Source organism: Bradysia coprophila (genome assembly GCF_014529535.1).
Source record: "Bradysia coprophila strain Holo2 chromosome X unlocalized genomic scaffold, BU_Bcop_v1 contig_128, whole genome shotgun sequence".
In the NCBI taxonomy this organism is placed as follows: Eukaryota; Metazoa; Arthropoda; class Insecta; order Diptera; family Sciaridae; genus Bradysia; species Bradysia coprophila.
The window spans coordinates 467,361-490,925 of NW_023503295.1; the positions used below are offsets into that span (position 1 = coordinate 467,361).

The following is a 23,565-nucleotide window of genomic DNA, read 5'->3' on the forward strand; positions in this document are numbered from 1 at the left end:
GTAATCACATGTACTATTGAGCCGAATAGGGACTGATTGGGTTTAAAATTCATCGACACTGAAATATGTGCAGTTCAAGTTTTCAACCGAATACTTACACTGTTCTTACTGAAATTTCTCGAGGTACACAAAACGTACATGGTCGTTTGGGGTATCATTTGACAGGTAATTTAATGTGCTTTTGGGCCAAATAGGATCTTTTGTGGTTTGAATGCGTCTACGATGAAATAGAAGTTGAAATGTTTAGGTGTACATATTTCATCATAGATGCATCCAAACTTCATAAGACCCTATTTGGCCCAAAAGCACATTAAATTATCTTTCAAATGACACCACACCCGACCATGTACGTTTTGTGTACCTCGAGAAATTTCAGTAAGAGCAGTGTAAGTCTTCGGTTGAAAACTTGAACTGCACATATTTCAGTGTCGATGAATTTTAAACCCAATCAGTCCCTATTCGGCTCAATAGCACATGTGATTACCTTTCTAATGACACCCCACACGACCCTGTACGGCACGTGTAACTGGAGAAATTTTTGTAAGAAAAGTGCAAGTTTTCGGTTTTTGATCACCTTTCACCAGCCACACAAACTTCGAAGATTTTTTTTGAAAGTGGTTTTGGCTTCTAGGGTCGAATACCTTTCTAGGCACATACAAAAAAGTCCACTGGAAAATGTGTCCGATTTCGGTAGGCTGTTTCTCAAAAGAATCCCTCTCTATGGCAACACTGAAATGTGTCGACGTCATTTATGAATGTTCCCCAAATATTCTTACGCTTTATCATTTCCAGAAACAAATATATACCCCCCCCCATCCACGTCAAGTGTTTGAAACGGTTTACCAATTATTAGATGTCCCTTTTCACTAGCATTCAACTAATACGGAAAATCTCAACCGTTCTGAACGTGTACATAGGATACGTATATATGGATACTCTGTGTAAGACTTTAAAATATTCAATGAACGAAGGACAGTTCAATCTATTTGTATGTGGATAAGTCGGGTGCCAAATGCAATTACATGTGAAAGCCCTTTCCAATTATGCAGTCGGCCAAATTTTGTTTTTTTTTGTTTTTTGTAATAAAATTAACTGCATCAGCATCATACTCCTCCCCAAATCTATTTGTCGTACTACACACACATATCTACTAATTCGGTTTGGATTTTGTTGTTTGGTAAATTTTGACCGTACACCGATAAATTTGTCACATGGCATTTCTTACTTCAACTCTCACAGCACCAGAGCAGACATACATAACATGCACACATAGTGTACATACGTCCATCCGTCCACATATATATTCGTTTAATCCTTTTAAACTCTCAACATTATTTCAATCTCAATAACAAACATTTTCACAAAGTTCAAACTTACCATTTCCGTTGTGTAATCACCAGAAACCAGTTCTTCGTTTATATACCAATTTCGTTTCACTTCAATTGGATTTGCATCCGAATGACACGATAATGTAACATCTGCACCTTCTGGTATTCGACCACAGGTTAATGCATTACCATTGCACTGAACGGATACTGTTACTTTGGGGGCGAATTTTACCTGGGAAGAACATTATAAAATATTGAAAACATCATTGACATATTTAGGAGTTAATGTCGGGGAGTCAAACAATTGACATGGGTGACATGGGTGACCGGTAAGTTGTGTACAAAAGGATATAAAAAGACGAGCACACCAACACAACAACACTAAACTGAGAAGTGAAATTCTACACTGCACCATTTGTATTTACCTCTAATTTGAGCTTGGCTGAACGATATGTTCGATCAGCTGTATTTTGGGCTTGGCATAGAAACGTTGTGTTGTGATGTTCCTTTTTCGGAGTCAACTTTAAAATTGATTTAGCCGTAAATCGTCTCGAGTCGGCTAGCGGCTCTTTCATGTAATCAATTCCGGTCGTCAAAACGTTCCCTAAACCATCGATCCATGTTATCTGTGAAACAAACAAAAAAAAATTTTTGAGCCAGTGTTTCCAGACGACTTTCCGCTTCTGCACATACTTCGGCTGCTGGCTTTCCTCCTACCGATACGCATTCCAATTCGATTTCCCTGTCTTCTGTTGTGACCAGAAAATCTCCTTGGATGATTTTTGGCGGTTCCGGTGGAACGAGAACGGTTAAGGTGGCAAATCGTGATCGAATGCCCGGTATGCCTGTATATGCATTTCGAAATTATAACCATGTGACACGCTGGTTGATTCAATTTTTTATTTTTATAATTTACCTGTCGGACTCGGTCCAACTTGACACTGATATTTTGCATCATCGTCCAGCATGACAGGATATATGTCTAACGAATAATCACCTTCTTCGTCACTTCCGACCTGTAGATAAGATGATTTATTAATTCATCCACTCCACATATCGCCATCAATGCCCTTACCATAGAATATCGTTCAAAGCCGCTTAAATTTCGGTGCGTACCCAATCCGAAATCGTCTTTCGTCCACTGTAACCAACCATTTTTACCAATAACCCGGCACGGTAACGTAACACGCGAACCAACAATTGCTGTTTGATCCTGTGGCTCCATGGCGAATCGTTGGCCACTGGTGCCGCTATTAGCACCACTATTTGTATTTGCTAGCTTGGCCGGCGAAACAGTCACCAATAACTGGAAAACCAGCACCAACATTGAACATATTCGATTAATTTGCTGATTAAGCTTTTGTTTCGGCATATTTGTGTAGTTTTTGGTTATCCTTCGGTTCGGGGTTGTATGATGTTTTACAGTACCAGTTCAGACATTGGCAGTTTCAAGTCGACGGACATTGTAGTTTGTTGGTTGATTGATGATTGATTGATTGTGATTCTGTAATTGAAATGAGGAAAATGACATTAGTTTCTCGTCAACTTACAGTGAGTATATTGTTTCGTTAGGACTATAATATATAGGAAAAAAGAAGGCTCGTTCAACGAGCCTAGGTTTTATCTCTATGTGAGATAGAGAGAGTATTCTATTTTGTCTCTCATACGAAGTACTTTTTTGGTAAGACCGGTTATCAAAGTTTTATTTACCGTAAACGGTAATAGCCATTACCGTTTTTTTACCGGTTTTTGATTACCGGTTGCATTCACTTGTCGCAATATTTCAACACTAGTTAGGAAAATACGGTTTTAAGAATGTCTCGGCCAAAAATCAACATTTACGGTCTAAGATTCTACGCCTTGACCGGAATTTTTCAGATTATCTGATTTCAGCTTCAGGTGAGGTAAAACTCGACCTGTTCCGTAGTTTCGATGAGTTTCGATGAGTACAAGAAAATTCGATAAATTCAGGAAAATTAAAAATTTTTATGGTAAAATTTTGGTTGTTTCCAGTCAAATTTTTTTTTGGTAAAAATTATTTGGCAGATGATGAGAAAAACTAAGCCAGCTTGTTTGAACTAAAATTGGGTGTAAAATTTAATTTTTGCGTAACGAAGCTGAAAGCGTCAACTCTAGCAATATCATTCATTTTAGAAATTGTACTTCAAAGACTGCGTCACACTTTTCTCGAAGAGATTTTTGTTGGGATATCAGTCGTTTTAGAAGTTTTAGAACACTGCTTTTTATAACAGTTTATAACAGAAATTAGGAAATTTGGCGAAATTTGAAAATTTGACGAAATTCGAAAATTTGACGAAATTCGAAAATTTGACGAAATTCGAAAATTTGACGAAATTCGAAAATTTGGCGAAAATCGAAAATTTGACGAAATTCGAAATTTGACGAAAATCTGCCACCATTCAAGAAATATCTCTAAAACCCCAATTGACCCACCCATTTCCAACTTTCGACATTTTTCACAAATGCCCTTCTTTTCTACTCGTAAAACTCTGAGACTTTGCCGAAGAAAGTAATTCTCTATCTCTCATAACCCAAAGAAATATTAGTCCTTTCATCCTACGCTCGAGTAGCTCAAAATTTGGTCACTCTAATCACTCTAGCTCAAACGAATCTGCCCCGATTTTTTAAATTATTTTTTTGTTCGAATCGTGTTACGAATACCTTTCATTTGATGGGTCGCACGCCTCTGTAGGTTTCAATACAGCTAAGCTACAGCCGAAAACGCGTTCCCGACCCTCGAAAGCCACACTCAGAAACCACTTCGAGGCCAATAAAACAAAATTCTGGTTTTTCCTGGGGTAATGGCGTATCACAATTTCATTTTTATGCCCACCCTGAGGTTCCTGCAAAATTTCATGGAGATTGGCTGACTAGTTTCCGAGATCGTCCGTCGATAGATAGATAGATAGAAACATACAGAGTAAGTTGAAAGATTTTGATTGTTTGGGAAACGTTAATTTGGTGCATTTTCTATCAAAATGACCAACTTCAAAACGATGTATCTCCGGCAATTTTAAAGTTACATAGTCGAGTGATAGCTCGTTTTGCTCGTATTTGAAGCGCGAATAAGATAGAATAGGATTTGTGGTGATACAGGCCAAAGGAAAGAATCTTAAATTCTCGCCTATATATAGTTGCCGCGTCTCAAAAAAAAAATTCGTTCTTTTTTTGGAAGTTAGACTGCGTCAAGTCCTCCGCTATCGCTCCGGACATGATAAAACTGAAGAAACTAATTTCTCAAAATTAGGCCATACAATCGTGTGACTCGATTTAGAACCCGTTTACCGTATCTATAGTTTGGTCATCAAATAAACAAGTATAACTCAAGCAAGTTTAAATTTGCTGACCGAAAACTTATAACGGACATTTTGTCAATCTGTATCTGAATCTGAATCTGCGCACACAAACCATAATTTTTCTAACCGAAAATTCGGTCCGACAATTTGTATTTATAACCAAATTTTATTAATTGTCTTGTCAGCAAAAACATTAAATTGATGTCAAGCATATTATGCCTCAACACTTATTATATATAACCATGAAAATGTCAACTTTCTTTTGAACCTTTTGTGTTTTAACGACATCATATTTTGAGGGGACGAAATTGATTATATTGCCCAAAAGTATTTCGGAAACAAATTCGACGGAGGTAGAAAGAGAGAGAGAGAGAGAGAGAGAGATGTGCTTTCAATTAACATTACACATTTTATATTACGGACAACTCATTTAAAACATTCAGATCAATTAAGTGAAATGAATTAATTTCTCATGCATTCTGCTGTGTTGCTGTCTATTGTCTTTAAAGTCTTAATCAAAATCCTTTTGATGAATATGTTTACACTTCAACGCTCTATCTCTATCTCTCTCTATCTAATATATAAAGAGTTATATTTTCAGCGATGAAAATGTGTTTCATAAAATAAAATGAAATGAAACTCAATACCATGGATATAAATTCTATCATTTACTTTTTCTTACCTAAAAAATACACACCACAATTTAACCCTTCAAAAACACTTTGCTTTGGCTGAGATAAAATATACTTTTCCTTTCAAACAATTTAAACCAAATTATTTTCAAAATGGTTTTAAGATTGCTGTTTGCTTCTCTATACAAGTTAAGAAACTTAATTGATTTCCAACGTTTCAGTCAATTTATCGTAAACGGAATAGATTGTACCTAAAGGTATATTACATAGCAATTTTCCAAAGTGATATTTGCGAATTTAAGAGTGAAGAAAATTTTCATCTTGAATGGAAATTATTTTATAAAATTTTAAAGATATCCTTGTGATTCGGAGAAAATTGGTCAATGGAATTTCAATGCATTTTTGATTGCAAAATTCACGGGAATGGAACGGGAATGAGATGCCCGGTAAAAGAATCGTATAATATCAAAGTTGATATGCAGCACATATATATATATATGTAGACGAAGCATTTCGTTTAGAGGGTTTTTTTTAGGAGAAACATCCATCAGGAATCGGACGTACTTTCTTTTAGAACTTCTTTGGTATTGTAACCGTTCAAAAGTATTTGATCATTGAGTGTTTTCAGTGTAAATTGACAAACTTTGAGAGGGCGCCAAAAATCGAAATGGTACCGGATTTTCACGAAAGATGGCGCATTCGATAGCTTGATCGTTAGTCTTTAAAGGAAAAATATAAAAAAAAGTTTTCACCAAATATGAAATTTTTGAGAAATCCTAATTTTTGCAAAGGTCTGCATAGTCGGGGAACAAAGTTGTTCCCAGGCCATGCAGACCTTCGGGAAAATTAAAAATTCTCCAAATTTTCACATTTGGTGAAAATATTTTTTAAATTTTTCTTTAAAGATTAAGGATCAAGCTATCGAAAGCGCCAACTTTCGTGAACATCCGGTACCATTTCGATTTTTGGCGCCTTCTCAAAGTTTGTCAATTTACACTGAAAACACTCAATGATCGAATACTTTTGAATGGTAGAGTATATGGGTACACACAAAACAGAAGTTACATTTTTTTTATTGGCAAAGGTCTGGCAGAGTCAGTAGGTTTTCTTAAACTCTCACTATCCATGCCCTCTGTCTCTGTGGCATATACGAAGCAAAAAGAAAGCATGAAAAATGTTAGCTAAATTTTCTTCAAACTTTACGAGCTTTTACGAAAGCTTGACAGTGATTTGAATCGAAAGTCTGATAAATTCCAATTATGTTTCAATCCAGAAAAAAGATTAAGCTCGTTAGAGCTTAAATCAATTCAAACGGTATGCTTTCCTATTAATCAATTAATGATCGTAATTAATTATCTTTGAATAAATATTTTATCTTAGTGAAGAACACGTCTTGTCGTTATCAAAACTTTTCTTTCGTATAACTGCAGTCAAGTGGATATTGTCTGCAATCAACATTATGATGTTACGTTTCACAAGTATACAATTCTGCGCAATTTTACAAAATGTTACTTACATCAATAGCCACTTACGTACCGATATTGAATTTTGAATTTTCGTAGAAAAGTTTTTTCAAAAGTTTTGTTAATGTTTCCCTTGTGTCAATAAGTTAACTTGTACTTCAAACTTATACAAAACTTCAATGTATACCTTCGGAACATCGCAATATACGCACTCTTAAACTAGGCCCCACCTCTTGGGTGCGTCAGGTCCATTGACTGACTAAATTTTTCAATAATTCCAGTCTTAGTTTTCTTATCATTTTTAAATGAGAGAGATCTCGTGCTTCATTTTACTCGAATTTAATTTAATTTTCCGAAGAAACAAAAGTGAGCGGTGTTTTAGTCCCAATAAATATGAGTCTACTGAAAAGCGCTGAAAAGGTGGCGTGTTTCTTGTCTACCTCTTACATACATGAAACTCGTGTGAATAACAGCCCTCGCTTCGTTCTCACCGCAACGTTTACAATCGTTCAAATATTCTGTTCCATAAGCCTTTTAGGCCAAGGAAAAATTCTTTTAAAAATCTCGTGTTAGTCGTTGCGCTAGTAACCGGCAATAAACCTGTTACCGGTTATCTATTGTCTAAAATAAACTTCAACCAGTGTATAATTTGGCCGGTTACTTGCGCTGGCCGGTTCGTGGACGTGCATTTGCCCTAACATGGAAAAAATTGTGTTTACTCCAATCTCACACGAACTTAACCTCAAAAATTTCAATCTTCGTTGATTAAAACCAAAATTTTGAGAATCGATTAAGAATTACTCGAGTTATTGCGGTAGCGAGTGTACGGACGTTTTCTGTATTTAACGTTTTTTGCCAATGTAGAATATTTTCAAAACAGTGAACTTAGCTTTACGGACATTTAAGGTTAATTTCTGTCATAAGACCCTGACTTTCAGTCAAGCGAATAATATTTTACTCATCTATCCCATCCGACTCATTCCGGATGTTCGGCATCGTTCAATGTGAAAAAGAACAACACGTACCTTCTACCATTCTGCATTTTTAGGGCATATTCGAATAGAAAAACTGGTACAAACCATCTATGCTTTGCGTAGTGGTTGGTATTTTTAACATGTTTAGAGTGCTACAACCTACATGTTCGTAAAATAAAAAGCTCTTCCAATGTAAGTAAAGTTAGTCAAGTATTCTATTCAGTACACATTTTTTTGTGTACCATTATGTTGACTGCTAGCGTGTTTCAGAGAGAAGAAAGTCAACGACATTCGTTTTCGATTTTATTTTTTTCATTGTTGTTTTGTCTAACGTTTGTATTAGTAACTTGTTGGAGGCATTTTCGAATTGTAATTAAAACGACAAAACAATCTTAACATTTAAAGTTCAATTTACTAAACAAAAATTGTTTTTCCATTTGTCAGTTTTGATTACACATAATGAGTTGGAACGTTAGTTTGACACAACCGGATAGATTGCAATTGTTGTCAGCGTAGAAACATTTCTCAGAATTTAAACGAGCGAAATCGAAATTCATGCAAAAAAGAATCGCTCGAAAACCAAACAAAAATGGTTGAACACAAACGTTGTGCCGATTATTTTTTTAAGTTGTGGTCGAAAATGGAATAAAATACTCTTAAAGTTCAAGTTACAGGGCGCCGATTCTGGAAGCATCGTAACTTGTAAGTTTGAGATTTTAAAGATTTTATTTGAAATTAGATTTGAATAAGTTAAGGTAAGACAGGAGGAAAAGGTAATTAGCGAAAACGAATCTGTGGAATGAAGTAGCTAGTCCGACCACATAGATCGAGCGAGGAGTTCGATACCACAGAAGTACTCTATGGTATATAAGAAAACATTAAACCAAATGATGTGCCCTACAACACTGATCTCATTCGGAACACACATGGCTGTAGCGTGGTGAGAGTTGTACCGAAACTGGTTGAATACGTTTGATTATGTGTACTGAATGTTATCAAGAAGAACGAAAAGGGGGGGATTAGGGCATGATTAACCATCTTGCCAAAATCCTTACGTTTCATGTTCTCATGGGATAGCTCATAGGAGCATGTTTCATCACCTAAGTCAAGTCAAGTCAAGATTTTAATAAGTTAAGTGTGTTGAATTGTATTAAGACGAATCAACACAACGCTAAATTGCCTAAATTTGTGCGAAAAAATTGTATACTTTCGATGTTAACTTCGTATCCGCGTCCTTTGTGGAAAACGTGGCACCACCGTTCGCTTTGAGTAAAAATAATAAATGTTTGTGGTAGTACTACGAGAAAATGAAATAAATAATTTTTTCATTGACTTTACACATAGCGATTACTTGAGTTTAATCACGTGGAAGGATGACGCAGAACACGGTACAATTTACACACACTTACAAAGAAAGCAAAAACAAAATAATTAACTCAAATTTGCACAAAATTCTTAGTTTTCTCATAGTAAGCTACGTCATTGTACAAACATTTACTGAAAGCCAACACTTATTGACACAAAACGATGCTAACATTTTTTCCAGAAAGGACGCTTATACGAAGTTATCATCGAAAATACATTATTTTTGCTCACAAATTTAGGCTACAATTTGACATTGTGTTGATTCGTCTTAAGATGCATCGATGCATTGCTGAAATACATACATTTGGTCGATTGTTTATTACTGGAATTTAGTCTAATTTTGATGATATCTTTCCAGCAGAATCCTTTTTCAAAAATATAGAACCGCAATAACGACCCCGAATGTGTGCTAGCTTTCCACAGAAAATAGATTTGGTTGCAGCAGTTTGACTGAACAGTTTATGAAAATTTCGTTAAGCTGCTGACATTTCTCGGAGCTGGTCAAACGACTACAACCAAAACTAATGTTTATTCAAAGCTATCACATTCTTGGTCGTTATTACAGTCGAACATTTTTCGAAAACGATGGTGATGAAAAGAAATCATCAAAAATGAGATATGAGACACGCAAATGTAGGCTACAATTTCAGCTAAGCATCGATGACTCTGACATATTTCTGTGAATTTATACCTGGTGGTTACAGCTCAATAAAATTCAGCAGAACGGTGTTTGTAATACTAAAGCTTACAACGATTTTAAGCCGTTTAAAAACATGTTACAAGTTGTATTCAAACAAGACAATAACAAGACAACAAAAAATTCTTCGACAAATCTGGTTGTGTCGTGCTATCAACATAATTTTTTACAATTTTTATAATTTCGTTTCCCAGCATATAATAAATACGCTGCGTGCAGCGTAAATGATTGGCACCATTTGCATTTTGAGTATTTAAATGCAGGAAATCGACTCAATCTTATCTCAGTCTCTTCAGGTGTTAAACGTTTAAGACTTTTTTTTCCATTCATTGTATTCCTCATCTCGATGCTTTATATGCACATTGTATATACGCACAACGCATGTAACGATATGTGTATTATAGATCAATATATAGGTACTTAATACATATCTATAGACACAAATCTATGTTCTGTATGATAATTTGGAGCTTCATAAATTTATGTACAACTAAATTACATTATTAAATACATAAATTAATGATAATTTCTGATAATTGAATTTTCAATCACATGTTCAAGAATTCTTGATACAGACAGTGTGTGTATTACTGTATGTATTTGTGTGTGTGTGTGTATGTGGTGTGTGCGGTACTGGGGGTATTATGCTCAAAACATTGCCAAAGTGCATGCTTAATAATAGGATAGTTGATGTTGTTAATAGTAAACAATTGATATAGTAATTAAGGTATAGAGCAAACATTAAATTCGAATATTCTCTTCTCTCGCTGGCTGGCTGCTGTTATTGTGATATATAAATAATATGTGCATAATTGCAGCTAGGTTCGCTGTAATTAAATTTGAATATTATACAGTGATAGCTTATCGTAAATAATATTTCGAAATGTACCTATTCCTATGGAGTAGATGCAGACAACCACATTTTATTACGATCATGCATTCGAGTTTTATTGGATGGAGAAAATTCGACGTGAGCAGTGATATTAGATTTGGCTGGAATTTGGCTTTTTCAAACTTGAATCGAACGTTTTCTCTCGGCAAACTGGAGAAAATGTTTCGCTGGTGGATTTTATTTTTTGGTTAATTGAATTTGTTGAGCTTTTCTCGCCTTTCGTCGATGCATTTTATTATTAATAAATTGATATTGAAAGTCATTATCCGCAATTTAAGAGGTTCCGAGCCTACGCTGAAATTGTAGCCTACATTTCTGCGTTTCGAAATTTTTGATCGCTGATATCTTTTTACGAGAGCCCTTTTTGAAAAATGTACGACCACGTTTTCGAGTAAAAATATGTCAGCTTTGAATAAAAAATAAAATTGTCTGTGAAAGTTCCATGTGCTTTGAGAAAAGTGTACCTTTGATGCAAATTTGGGGCATCGGTACAGTTTTCTCAAAGCACATGGAACTTTCACAGACAATTTTATTTTTTATCCAAAGCTGACATATTTTTACTCGAAAATGTGGTCGTACATTTTTCAAAAAAGGCTCTCGTAAAAAGATATCAGCGATCAAAAATTTCGAAACGCAGAAATGTAGGCTACAATTTCAGCGTAGGCTCGGAACCTCTTAAAACCATTTGAATAAATTTTATTATAATTGCAAACAGGCAACCATTCGGGTTTGCTTGATTGCATGGGGATATGGAGTGGGTTCGTAAGAAATTCGTTTTCTTCTTTGTCGTTGTCTTCTTCCCCTTTTTATTGTTATAAGAGAATAAACATTTTCTTCGGATCAATGTTTGTCGGAATTTCTCAATTGAAAATGGAACAATGATGTTATCTGTTATTCCCCATCAGTATGAGAAAGGTCACAGTACCTTATAACTTATGCAAAGAGGGATTTCATAAGTTAGATGAGAATTCGTAGCATAAGAAGTGTTACTTCTCTTCCGATTTTTTTTCCCTTTCTTTCTTCTTTTCTATAAATACAACAAAATGTTGATCTCATATGTGACCCGTCCGATTTGAAGTTAAAATAAACATTTCCATTTTAATGAACACAATAAAGGTTTCTCTTTAACCAAAATGACGCCATTAACGTAACAAAGGAACTGAATCAGTATTGGAATGGTGGACATTGTTACTCAAACATTTTCGTGGCGATCCAAACAATTTAGTATTAATAATTCATAGACTGTTCTTAATATGGCTATTTACCAGCCTCTTGCTTTCCAAGGAGAGATTTTCGGAATTTTTTGTTCTTCAGTTTTATTTTGTTCACACCGTCTTCCAAGCTGTCAAAGTTCACTTGTTAGTTAAAATTCATAGAAACTGAAAATTAGGGACTAAAGCAGTGAAACGTAATGATCAGAACGGTTTTAATTCAGTTTCAACCTGAACAAACCTGGATCCGAAATTTTTATTTCAGGTCTGGTAACTTCAGGTTGACCTGAAATTTTCGGTGCAAATTTACAGCTTGACCTGAACCTGAAACGAGAAAGCTTGATGCGTATCAGGTCATCTTCATATCAGGTTGAACTTGGAATCTTACGTTCGGGAGAGACGAGAAATGTTAAGATCAGATTGAGGTCAACCTGAACTTAATGTTAACGAGGTCGACCTAAGCCTTAGTGAAAATGGTTCACTGGATCTAAAGCTGGAGCTCTTGGAGCCGGGTCTATTATTGGTAGATTTGTTTACCGAATTTTATGAAACTTACCGACAAACAGTAAATTCGGTAAATGAATTTACTAATAATAGGTCCTGCCTTGGAGTCAGCGTGGGTCGTGCTAGTCTGCTGTAATGATACTTATAATTTACAGCATTTAAAGGGAGAAGTATTTGACCGAGTTTGACAATTCCTTAGGATACGACAGGATAAGATGGATAGAAAAGCTGGTGCTTTCCAAGCATCTATCCCGCCAATGGGTCTGTTGTACATGCCAGAGAGGTTTCACAATTATTGTGAATTGTAAATCGTATGATTGATCTATTAGAACATAGGTGTCGCTAGTAGTTGATATAGTTGATAGAATCACCATTGTGACTCATGCATGTGACGTACGAGAATCGTGTTCAGAATCTTGGCTTTTCTGAGAGACCTATTACGGTAGTGTTAACTACCAGCAGAGGTTAATCATTTACGCTTAGGAAAACCCCTGTCTGACACGGGAGTCGAGCTTGTGACATATAAGACAAGAGTCCATCACTCTAAGAATTGAGCTACCAAAGGAATTTCGTTTGATGTGTGTAGACTGAATGAAGACTGAATCGTATTAGAATATTCGTTTTATAGCTTCCTCTCAAACCGTACGCACGAAGTTGGTTGAGTCTATACGGGAGTTTTGGAATTATTGAATGAAATTGGTTGAGTGTGCGAACAAAGCTTTCGAGTAACAATTACAACGATTGATGGCGAGGAAATGAAGTGTCAGCTCGAATTAAATCAATGATTTTGATGGAGGATGCATTAAAGCGCTATCGCGAGTTGCGCTACTGTTACTTTTCCATACAACACACGATCGACTAAAGAAGTTAAAATGATAGAGGACGATGCTTTACGTACATTATGTTTGAATTTTGATAGATCTTTCACATCATAAAGGAATTTTCTTAATTATTTTAATCAATTTTGAAACAATTTTGAATCAACTTGCGTTTCCTCTATCTTAAATTAATCTTTTAAACTTTTCCTTTCTTTTTTTTTGTTGTTGCTCATCGAGATTTCTAGAAGTTGTTTGTACATTAAAGCTTAAAATATTTCCTTTGTGAAACAGATTCGAAAAATAGAGCACAAAACGAAGCATTAAAATTGAATAAAATATTCATTAGAACTAAGTGACTCCTCTCTGTTCAGTTGTTTATTGCATATAACCATCACCACAACGGTACGCTGCTCTGTATCCATAATATTAACGTTAAAGCGACGAGAGAAGGATCCTCATAGCCCCATGAATTATATAAAATTCAACGCCTTTTTCGCTGCTCGAATTCCACATCAAACTGCATTTTTAGGTTAATTATTCTCTTTCAACCGTAACCTTAATATACATTCAGCTTTGTTTGCCGGATAAAAGTTGAACCGAATCTCTCAATGTTTAATTTCGGTAATTAATTATGTTTGCACTTTTGTTTGATTTAATAAAAAAAACGAAATTTCTGTTGTGATGAATAAATGATGAATTATGCTGAACAGAAAATAGACTTTCAACATTTAAGGTCAAGTGAATTACCCTAAGCTTGCAAACTAAGTCTCTAATTCTTACACATCATCCAAATCATTCTAACATTTGACTATCATAAAAGTCAAACACAAATGGGTTTGTCCGACACCCTTTAAACTAATGGGCAACCATGCTCCTAATTAAATTTAATTGAAGGAGATGAGTACCCGTCACTTTAGTACATCAACAAGCTTATAAACGAATCCCACCACTACATATTCCTTAGTTTAATTTTTATTTTATTTTATTTTTAATCGTTTACCGACCAACTAACAGGCCGAGGCCCAATGACAAGTCAGTCCATAAGTCCACGGTCCGCATTTATCGATTTATAGATTGCTGAGAACAATGAGACGTTTCGGTTTTCACTCAAGAATATGCCAACATTTCTTAAAGTTTCTGCCATCAGGGTGACATACTTCTTCATCTCTTGCTTAACTTCTTCTCAGTCTAGTAGTAGTCATTCATAGGTATAAAGAGTTGAAAGAGTCCTAACTTTTCTTGTTAAATTGAGTAAATTTGGTCACATTCATTTCAGTCACTCACGTAAAGGAATCATTCGACCTTATTCCCAAATGATTATCCTCATTGAATTACGTTTGTAGTTCTTAGACTACTTATTTGTTCAGCGTTTGTTTCCAAAAGTCCATATAGCTCAACAGGTTATGGGCCCAGTCAACAAATATAATGGCACGGCTGGTCAAAAATGAAAATTTGTAACTACAATCCACAAAGTAGATACATTTCTAAAGTCTAGTCACTGAACTCTTCAAAGATAAACGAAACTATAAAAACTCATTACCGCAATAGCAGAATTAGCCCCGCTTGTTTGTCTTAAAAATGAGATCGTTGCAGCACGACAAGCGAGAACAATGTAGCGTACGAATACAAACAATTTTCGCACTGTTGGTTGGTTCGGTGTATTTCTATATTTTCTACAGACATTTTAATAGGTGCCTGACGCCATGTGGACTATAAAGGAGAGATAGAAAAAAATGTGCAGAAAATCACGATAATAACAAAGGGACAGACAACAATTTTTTTTCCCCTTGTTCAATGTTCAACTACTCGCTTACATCTTTCAAGTAATTTGTTGGGCAAACATTATTGAATGAAAAAATGAAGGAAAAAATGAATGAAAATCTCCCGGTCAGTTTTAATTTCGATTGTCTGTGTATAAATTGGTCGCAACGGAAGCACTGAAAGCTTTAAAGATTTTTCGTGATGAGAAAATGTTTCCGATAATTGTTCACTGGTGAGGTGATTGCAAATTATCGCTTCGCTTGTGTACATGGTCTAGCTCCGACAATTGTTGACAGTCATTGCACAAGAGTTGAAAGTTGTAATAGACTGTTATGATCAGAGCGAGAGAACCGAAGACTAGTTAATTGTAACTTGCCTTGGGGTACTTGTCAAAATATTGCTTTCTCTTTCAACATAACACTCTATATCACTCGGAGTTTGCTTCAAAAACATGACCCCATCAGGAATATGTTTATTGACCCATCAGTTAGGTATGCCACACAAAATAAGTAGAATATTTTTTAAACGTGTCACGTCCGGCCTTATGTGCCGTATTTCCTCCAGTTTAAGACGTAAGGATAATGAAACAAAAATGGTTTAAGCTTAAGAGTCAATTTGCGAAAACTTCTAACAATTTGTATGTAAGGGAGAAGAAGCCATCGGTGATTTTTGAAAAATATCTTCTATTCTAAATGTTCAATGGTTCCATCACCATTTCAAAAATCACCGATGGATGGGTTGGTTTAAGATTGTTCGAAGTTTTCGCATCAGAGAGATGCTAATTTGACGACTGGGTCGTTTCGACATAGAGGGAATATGTCGAACGATTTTAAAATTGGCTGAGAGAAAATGTATTAATCCGTCGAAACGACCCAGTCGTTATATTAGCATCTCGCTGTTTCGCATCGGTGTTTTCAACGGCAAAAATAGGTTAAAAAACTTTTGAAAACCGAACATGAAACAATACATACGTAGCACTGCTGCTAGCATTAACACCCGTATATCAAACGTCAGAAATCCTCCAAATTTGCTTACATGTATGCGTGAACACTTGCATGTGTTATGCGTTTTTACTCACACGAAGAAAGGACAGCTCCTATCTATACTTAAGAGATGCAAAGCTTCTTCTCATACCAGTGACAATCAAATAATTACGATGTTAATGCTAGAAGCAGCACTATGGTACAAATCTGCAGCTGAATTGAACAGATAAGAACGAAATCATTAAAATGTTGTTGCTGGTTTCACGGCACAACAAACTTTACCTCTTCACAGTTTCATTACGATGGTTTATCGAAATAATTGCACGCAAAATTAACATTGCATCAGTTCCAACAAAAGAGTTTTAAATACAATAGAATCCGGTATGTTCTGTCAACACACACCAACACAAAATCCCGAATCTTTTATGCATCAATAAAGCACAAAGACTGCAATTAATTGTCCTCCTCTATTCTAAATCGAACGTCACTATGTTTGTTTATCGAACAATAGACAGAAATTGAATTAAGTGAATCGTGTCAAACCAATAACAACACTTTTTATCGACGATCTTTCACTTAATTATCCTCTAGAAAACACCGGCTAATATCCCACGATTGTCCACCCACATGTACAGTCTTATTAACCACCCACCGGTAAACATTCATATCCTTTTGTTGAGCATTCTGCAAAGTGACGCTTCGACTTTATTTACGGTATTTAGTGTGAGTTGGTGTGAGTGTGTATATAGAACCACATTCATTACGACTGGATACGAAAAGGTAATCAAACAACAGAAAACAAATTAATATTTGAAATTTTCGTTGTTTTTTTTTCGTTTCTCGTTTCGAGAACCAGTGCCGGTGCAAAACGAGGTTTCTCCATTTCATGTAACAAATTTAAAGAATTTGCTGAACGCAAAACGAGGTTTATCCATTTCATGTAACAAATTTAGTCTAGTGTGTCTAGTGTGTACTCAGCGCCTTGGACCTTTCCTAAATGAGCGCCTAATGCGAGAACTCAGATTTAAATTTTTGATTTTATGCTAAAGTCGAAGATTTTTAACTTTCTTTTTTTAACTTTTATACAAACATTGAAACCGGTATGCTCGTAATTTGCCATAAATGCACACCATTAGTGCGGCAACAGCTTACGTCAGATTGAGCTTTGTTCATATATGTCAGTTTTTTGATTTGATGATTTTGTATGAGACTGAAAACTAAAAGTGTGATATTTCTGTTAGGAAAGCCGTTTACTTCTATTTTTTTTTGGTCCAAAATGTTTAAAAAAGTGATTTGAATCGAGTGACAATAGCGCAGTTTGTGTAAAACTATTTTTTTCATTTAATTATTCTGCTAATACTATTCGATTCGATTTGGTTGTATTAAAAAATAACCGAGGGTGTAAAAAGTCTTATTGAATTAAACGCTGAATTTTTAAGTCGAGTTCGAGTGGGCAACGAAAATAACTATGTCACTGATGGTAAATAGTATGGAAATTGTACGAAATCAGAAGGAAAATACTTAAGACACGACTTGCTAGTGTCGTTATATCTTTGTCGAATTAGTAACTGTAACCAAATCCAATTAGAAGAATGACTAAGTGCAAGTATTATGCCGCACAGCGACATTTTTTGCATTTCACTTGAAACTTTTTCTACAAAACGCTCAAAATTTTTTTGCCTAACTTCACTAAAGTCTTGTACCATGGTCCAAATGGTCTCCATGTAGACGCGGCACTGTCGAGAACATAAATGCTTGAACCTTAATAGCCGAAAATGGATCCATGTATAACAAACAAAAAAGTGAAATTACTATTTTCTACGCTTAGACGTAATCTGTTATAAAGGATTTTATAAATGTATGTATAAACTATCGGCGGATGGGTATTATACCACTGAATAACAAATCCATGTCATCTAATACTCTTTTCTGCAAAATAAAGCTCCTTGAAATTTATCTTTATCTGCGAATTTTTTTTTATTTTTTTTTTTTTTTTTTACTTTAAATCAGCATAGTAATCCATTTTAGAAGGGTTCAGTTTTTTTTCCCTCAAAAAAAATATTTTTGGATAAGAATAGTAACACACATCTCTAGCAAACCAGTGCCTAATGTATATGCAATGAAGCGGGGGTGGGATGGGGGAGCGATATATGTATAGCTGATGGTTGTGTGCATGTATATATTTATATGGTGATAGATGGAATTAAATTCGATATAATGGGGTTGAATTTGGTTTTATTTAAATTGTGTGTGTTTTAAAGATACTTGTAAAAGGGGTTGCAAAGAGATTCTTGATGGATACAGCGACCATATTAAAGAAAATAAAAATTCTTGATGTGGTGTGTAAATAATGGAAGTGTAGTATATAATAATACCCGTGCATGTATGATAGATGTTGGATTTGATACAGATGATACATCAGAGAAAAAAAAATAGAAGAAAATATGTGGAAAGAGAGAGAGAGAGAGAGGAGAGTGAAAATGCTGATTTTGTAAACATCATTCATTCCTACGTCTATGCAGCACATGATCCGAACGTTGAAGTATAATCAATTTGCTTATGGAATTGTGCTTGGTGGGTGGTTGTGACAATAATGGAATTTGATGATTAAAAGTGTTTGAATTAAACACAATTATTATATGGTTTTTTGGGTTCAATTTAACGATTTTGTGACGAACTCCACGAGTGTATCTTCTCCACCTAACAAAAGTGACTTCATCGAGGAACCTTTTACAATGATCTTGATATTTACATATCGGGCAACGAACTTCAAGCAAGAGTTGTTGTACTTTAAGTAAAGTACTGAAACTGGACAGTGCATCGAACAAATGTCAAATTTTTTTAAAATACAAAATAGTGCTCTATTAGGCAGTTCAAATGCCAGTCACTTGAAATTATGGTTTTTTACCATGTCATATTAGTAGTGATTTATGACCTTGTCGACTATAAAGAACGAAGATTCGAAATATTCGAACATGGCGACCGAGACGGGGGTGGTGTGGACGCGAATTTAGAAAAGTCTTGACCATACCTATGAAAGTCGAGTCAACGAGAGAAAGGTTTGCACTATCGAAGGAGATAGTATGTCCCCTACGAAACGAGGACTATTTTTGTGAAAAAAAGGCAAATTTTCCCACATTTTCTTAAACTTTTCCATATTTACGTACATTTTCCCATATTTTCCAAATTTTTTCAAAAATAGTCCCTGTTTAGAAGATCAATGGTTAGACGACTGCATCAAACTGACCAGAATGTAATTCCTTGTGGCATTAAGCGCTCAATCCATTTTTGTTTTGTCCCGTCGTTCTTTGGTTCTTTGGTTAACGCTATTCGTTCAAGTCATTGATTCATCTAGCGCTAGTATTAAATTAGACTCACGCATTCATTCCGTTCATATTTTCCATTCTGAGCAAATGTACCATACGCTCCATAAATCTCGTCATTACACGCTGACGATATCAATACACTTCCCCATTCACGAATGGCACATCGGCACGTGATAATCCCACACACACACACGCACGATTCATCTAGTAGCCCCTACGCGCTACATTTATTTTCAATTGTTATCTGCACACTGATGACAAAAAAAAGTCTTCTGTTGAATATCTTCCTCTATTGTTGAATGTCAACATAGAGTAATCAGACCAAGGTCTGCAGATTTAATGAATTTAACCAACAACGAAATGATAAACAATTGTTTCCACAAATTTTTGTCATTTTCAATTAAACGTATACTTTAGAGAATAACACACAGAGGCGGTAGCGCAGCTAAACATTTCATAACTGGTAGGAATTGAAAGGTAAATAAATTACATTTTAAGTTAGAAATTACCAAACAATTAATTTGAGCTATCGCTCTAATCACAGCTTAAGAGTATTCATGTACACGCCTGTACACACTACTGTTTAAATAACAAAGTTGCTTCAAAAACTGCCATTATTAACATTGTGTACAAAACGTATAGGTGTTCCTTTGTGTCTCATCCTCTGAAATTGTGCTCCAAAATACAAAACGTTTTTCTCGACATTATTTATTATTCCTTTATGGCGTAAATTCGAAAATCTTGGTCATATTAGTGACACAATTCGATTTAACACATATATAATGTGCATGGTGTTCCAAATAGAGGCATACCACTGGGAAAGATAACAAAACAAAAAAAAAATACAAAAAACGAAATTCAGAATAAATGCATCGATAAACCACTCAAGTTCCCAACTTTAAACCGAAATATTGACGTGGTCGATCACGGCATTATGCATCGTACAAGGTAGAAATTCAATTCCAGCAAGAAGACTGTTATGTGCAGCATCTTTCTGACCCCGTCGATATTGGGTTATATTTAATCGAACTCTGGTCGAGTTTAAATAATTTTCGAGTTTTCGCATATAGTGGAATGCAAGAACGTCAAATAGGTATACGATTTCTTTGAGCATCGACAGTTGTACCCACGATTCACGCAGAAAAGGTTGAATATACGGGCAATCACTATCGAAAATAGTTTATTTTAAAACTCTATTTTATACGACATCAGCTGATCTGATTTGACCTAAGACCTAAATAATAATCTGACCTGACTGGATATGATAAATACAGCCGGGTCTGGGTCAGATAATTTTTGTTTTCTAGGTTAGACTGGTTATCGAAGTTTGGCCTGTCTACAATTGTGTGACACAAATTTATCCGTTTTCTCAGTATTTTCTGGTTGTCATGTCTTGGCGACTATCTGTATTTGCTTCATTTATTCACTGCTTTCACTGTGCAGGGGCTATTTTTGGGGAGACATTTTTTATTGTGGACACTTCATCTGTCGGTCCGTCTGTGTCACAAATCAAATGTGATTGATAAAAGTTAGAATTGCAATGCTACTATGACCAAACCAACACCAGACAAATCAATTATTATTTGTTATTTGGACCCCCATAATATTTAGCAGCAAAGATGTTTCTTACTCGAGAGATGCACGCCGACTGATGAAATTATTCGGCCTGATGGTCTATTATAAATCGAGTATTTGGTAGTTGACTGCCAAAGTGGTAGCTGACTACCAAGGTGGTAATTGACTACAAAAGTGGTAGTTGACTACCAAGGTGGTAATTGACTACAAAAGTGGTAGTTGACTACCAAAGTGGTAGTTGACTACCACCAAAGTGGTAGTTGACTATCAAAGTGGTGGTTGACTACCAAAGTGGTAGTTGACTACCAAAATGGTAGTTGACTACCAAAGTGGTAGTTGACTACCAAAGTGGTAGTTGACTACCAAACTAATACGGATGTTGTAGAGATGTTTGCTGCACACCGACTGATAAAAAAGGCGGCTCGCTTGCCTATTTATAATTCGAAAATTTGGTAGTTGAATACCAAAGTGGTACTTGAATGAGTACCAAGCTAGTAGTAAACAAAAATTTAAAAAAATATGAAAAAAGACCTCACCAGGCTCTTCAGCCGGTCTATTCTTGTTCTATATTTTCCTACAGTAACAAACACTCTCAATGACCGTCTTTTTCTTAATTTCTTATTTCTATAACTTCTATCATTTCTCCATTAGACATTTTGTCGAATTTTCCCAAAAGTTTTTTTTTCTGAAATTTTTCCCTTCCCCCTGCGTGAAAGAAGAAAATATGGGGAAATCGTCTTCCAAAAATCTTGACTCCGTCTTGACTTCATCGAAATTGTCTATAAAGCGTTCAATGTTATGCTCTAACAACCTTTTCCCGGCATTTCCTCGGTCTGCATTTTCATAATATGTGTCATTGTAATAAGACCCTAGAAATGCAAGCAGTTGTAGACAGTGTAATCTGGTGTATCATCTTTAATGTAAACAGCAAAGAACATTAATTTGGTGGAGACAGTCATTTTTTGTAACATTCATTGATGACAAATCTTGTTCCATACTTGTATCGTAATGGTGTCTTTCACACATGATATGCTGCCCAAACTCGCTCACAACGTGTATGTGACAATATCACATCTTGTAAGCCATTTCGTGTTTCGACACCTGTATAGAAGGTATTTTTGTGTGATGTGTTGTGTGGAAAAAATCACGGCAAATTTATCCGTTGTGCTTTGTTGTCGATTTGAAATGTTTTCCTCAACGTTACCATGATCCCGTCGATATGCATTAATAACATTTTAACAAACATTTATCTCTGCCATTTCCACCGAACACAGTATAATGGTAAATTTTTAAGTTATTTTAACGTCAACAATATTTGAAATTGTTTTCCATGGTTTTAATTGTTTATTAGTGTTTGTTTATTTCGATCCGACCAAACTGCATCGCAAAATCAGTTGAATTCTCTAATTTGTTCGGTTGATTTAGAGTCAACATTGTTGGAATTAAATACTCAAATAATTTAATTAGTAGAACAATACTAATTGCTGGTGAGTTTTACATCTAAATAGTACATTAGACCCAGAGGCTACGAGCTGAATCGTTCCCCATCGGGTCGTATGGATGACGATTGGTGTACAATATTGATAGATTTTTCAAATCGGTGTCGAAATGAAGGAGTTAGGGTCGAATCGAGAATGTAATTGGAATTCATTGCCTGACAAGATGAAAGTTGTACGCCAGACATTCCAGATGGTAAATTAATTTTTTTCAATTACATTCTACATTTGGCTCCAATATCTTCAATTCGGATTTGCTACGACAAATGTCGGCTAGGATATACAACAGTTAAGTCCTATCTGGCGCTCATGCAACAGGCATGAGCGCCGCCGAAAATAAGCCGCCGATCAAACCGCCGCCGGCCATTTTTGAGCAAGCCGCGCCGCAGCCGAGCCGGTGCCAAAAAGACGGCTCAAGCCGGCTTGAAACGGCTGGAAAATGAAATAAAGATTTCGAAAGGTGAATGGGTGAAATAATTTTGAAAACCGAGATTCCTGTTGATCCTAAGCAGCTCAAGTACTTTTTGAATTTTTTTTACAAAATTAAGAAAATTTTGAAAATTTTCTTGAATTTTCATGAATTTTCCAGAATGGTATATTACGTCCTCGCTTCTAAGTTTGTTGTTTTGGCAAGTATGAACTTTGCGGAACGAGCCGAAGGCGCACAATCAGTTAATTCACAAATTTGAGAAAACTTTATCGATCTTTGCGAATTTTCTCGATTTGTTTTTCTTTTCAATTTTTACTTGATTTTCGTGAGCTTTCGATTTCTTATCGAAAACCATTTTCTTAATGAGTTAAATGAGTGTAGCATGATTTTCCATTTAGTTCAAGTTTTGAGGCAATAAAACTTGACGTGTTAGTGAACCTTAGACTTAGAGACTTGCTTGTAACAGGACCAGTTCCACTTGCACTTTGAACAACCTAATCTACCTACATTTTCGCTTTCCGTACAATTTCATTTTCATGCTTACTAGTTCATTTTCCATGGATTTATTTAAACGTTTTTATTTTGAAAAAAAGTTAAAAGGAACCTCCAGCCGAGCCGTTTTAAGCCGGCTCAAGTCGACTTTTTCGCCGCCGCCGAGAAATTTTTTTCGGCTAGCCGCCGCCGAGGTTTCTCCGTCGGCGCTCATGCCTGGCTCAGAACTTTTCACCTTTCAAAATATATATTAATCTCCATCCACACGTCCCAATGAGGGACGATATAGCCCGTGGGCTTT

General features: G+C 35.6%; 1 protein-coding gene across 2 annotated transcripts in view; it reads right to left on the reverse strand.

The window, feature by feature from the left end:
- LOC119067672 (irregular chiasm C-roughest protein) overlaps nt 1-23,565 on the reverse strand; it is a 102,257-nt gene that overhangs the window by 5,618 nt on the left and 73,074 nt on the right. For both annotated transcript variants that reach the window (XM_037170779.1, XM_037170778.1), the window contains exons 2-6: nt 2,404-2,832; nt 2,245-2,344; nt 2,022-2,173; nt 1,754-1,954; nt 1,378-1,560 (exon numbers count right to left, since the gene is read on the reverse strand). In XM_037170779.1, coding sequence (XP_037026674.1) covers nt 1,378-1,560; nt 1,754-1,954; nt 2,022-2,173; nt 2,245-2,344; nt 2,404-2,700 — 933 coding nt within the window. In that variant the 5' untranslated portion in view covers nt 2,701-2,832. The remainder of the gene's footprint in view (nt 1-1,377; nt 1,561-1,753; nt 1,955-2,021; nt 2,174-2,244; nt 2,345-2,403; nt 2,833-23,565) is intronic.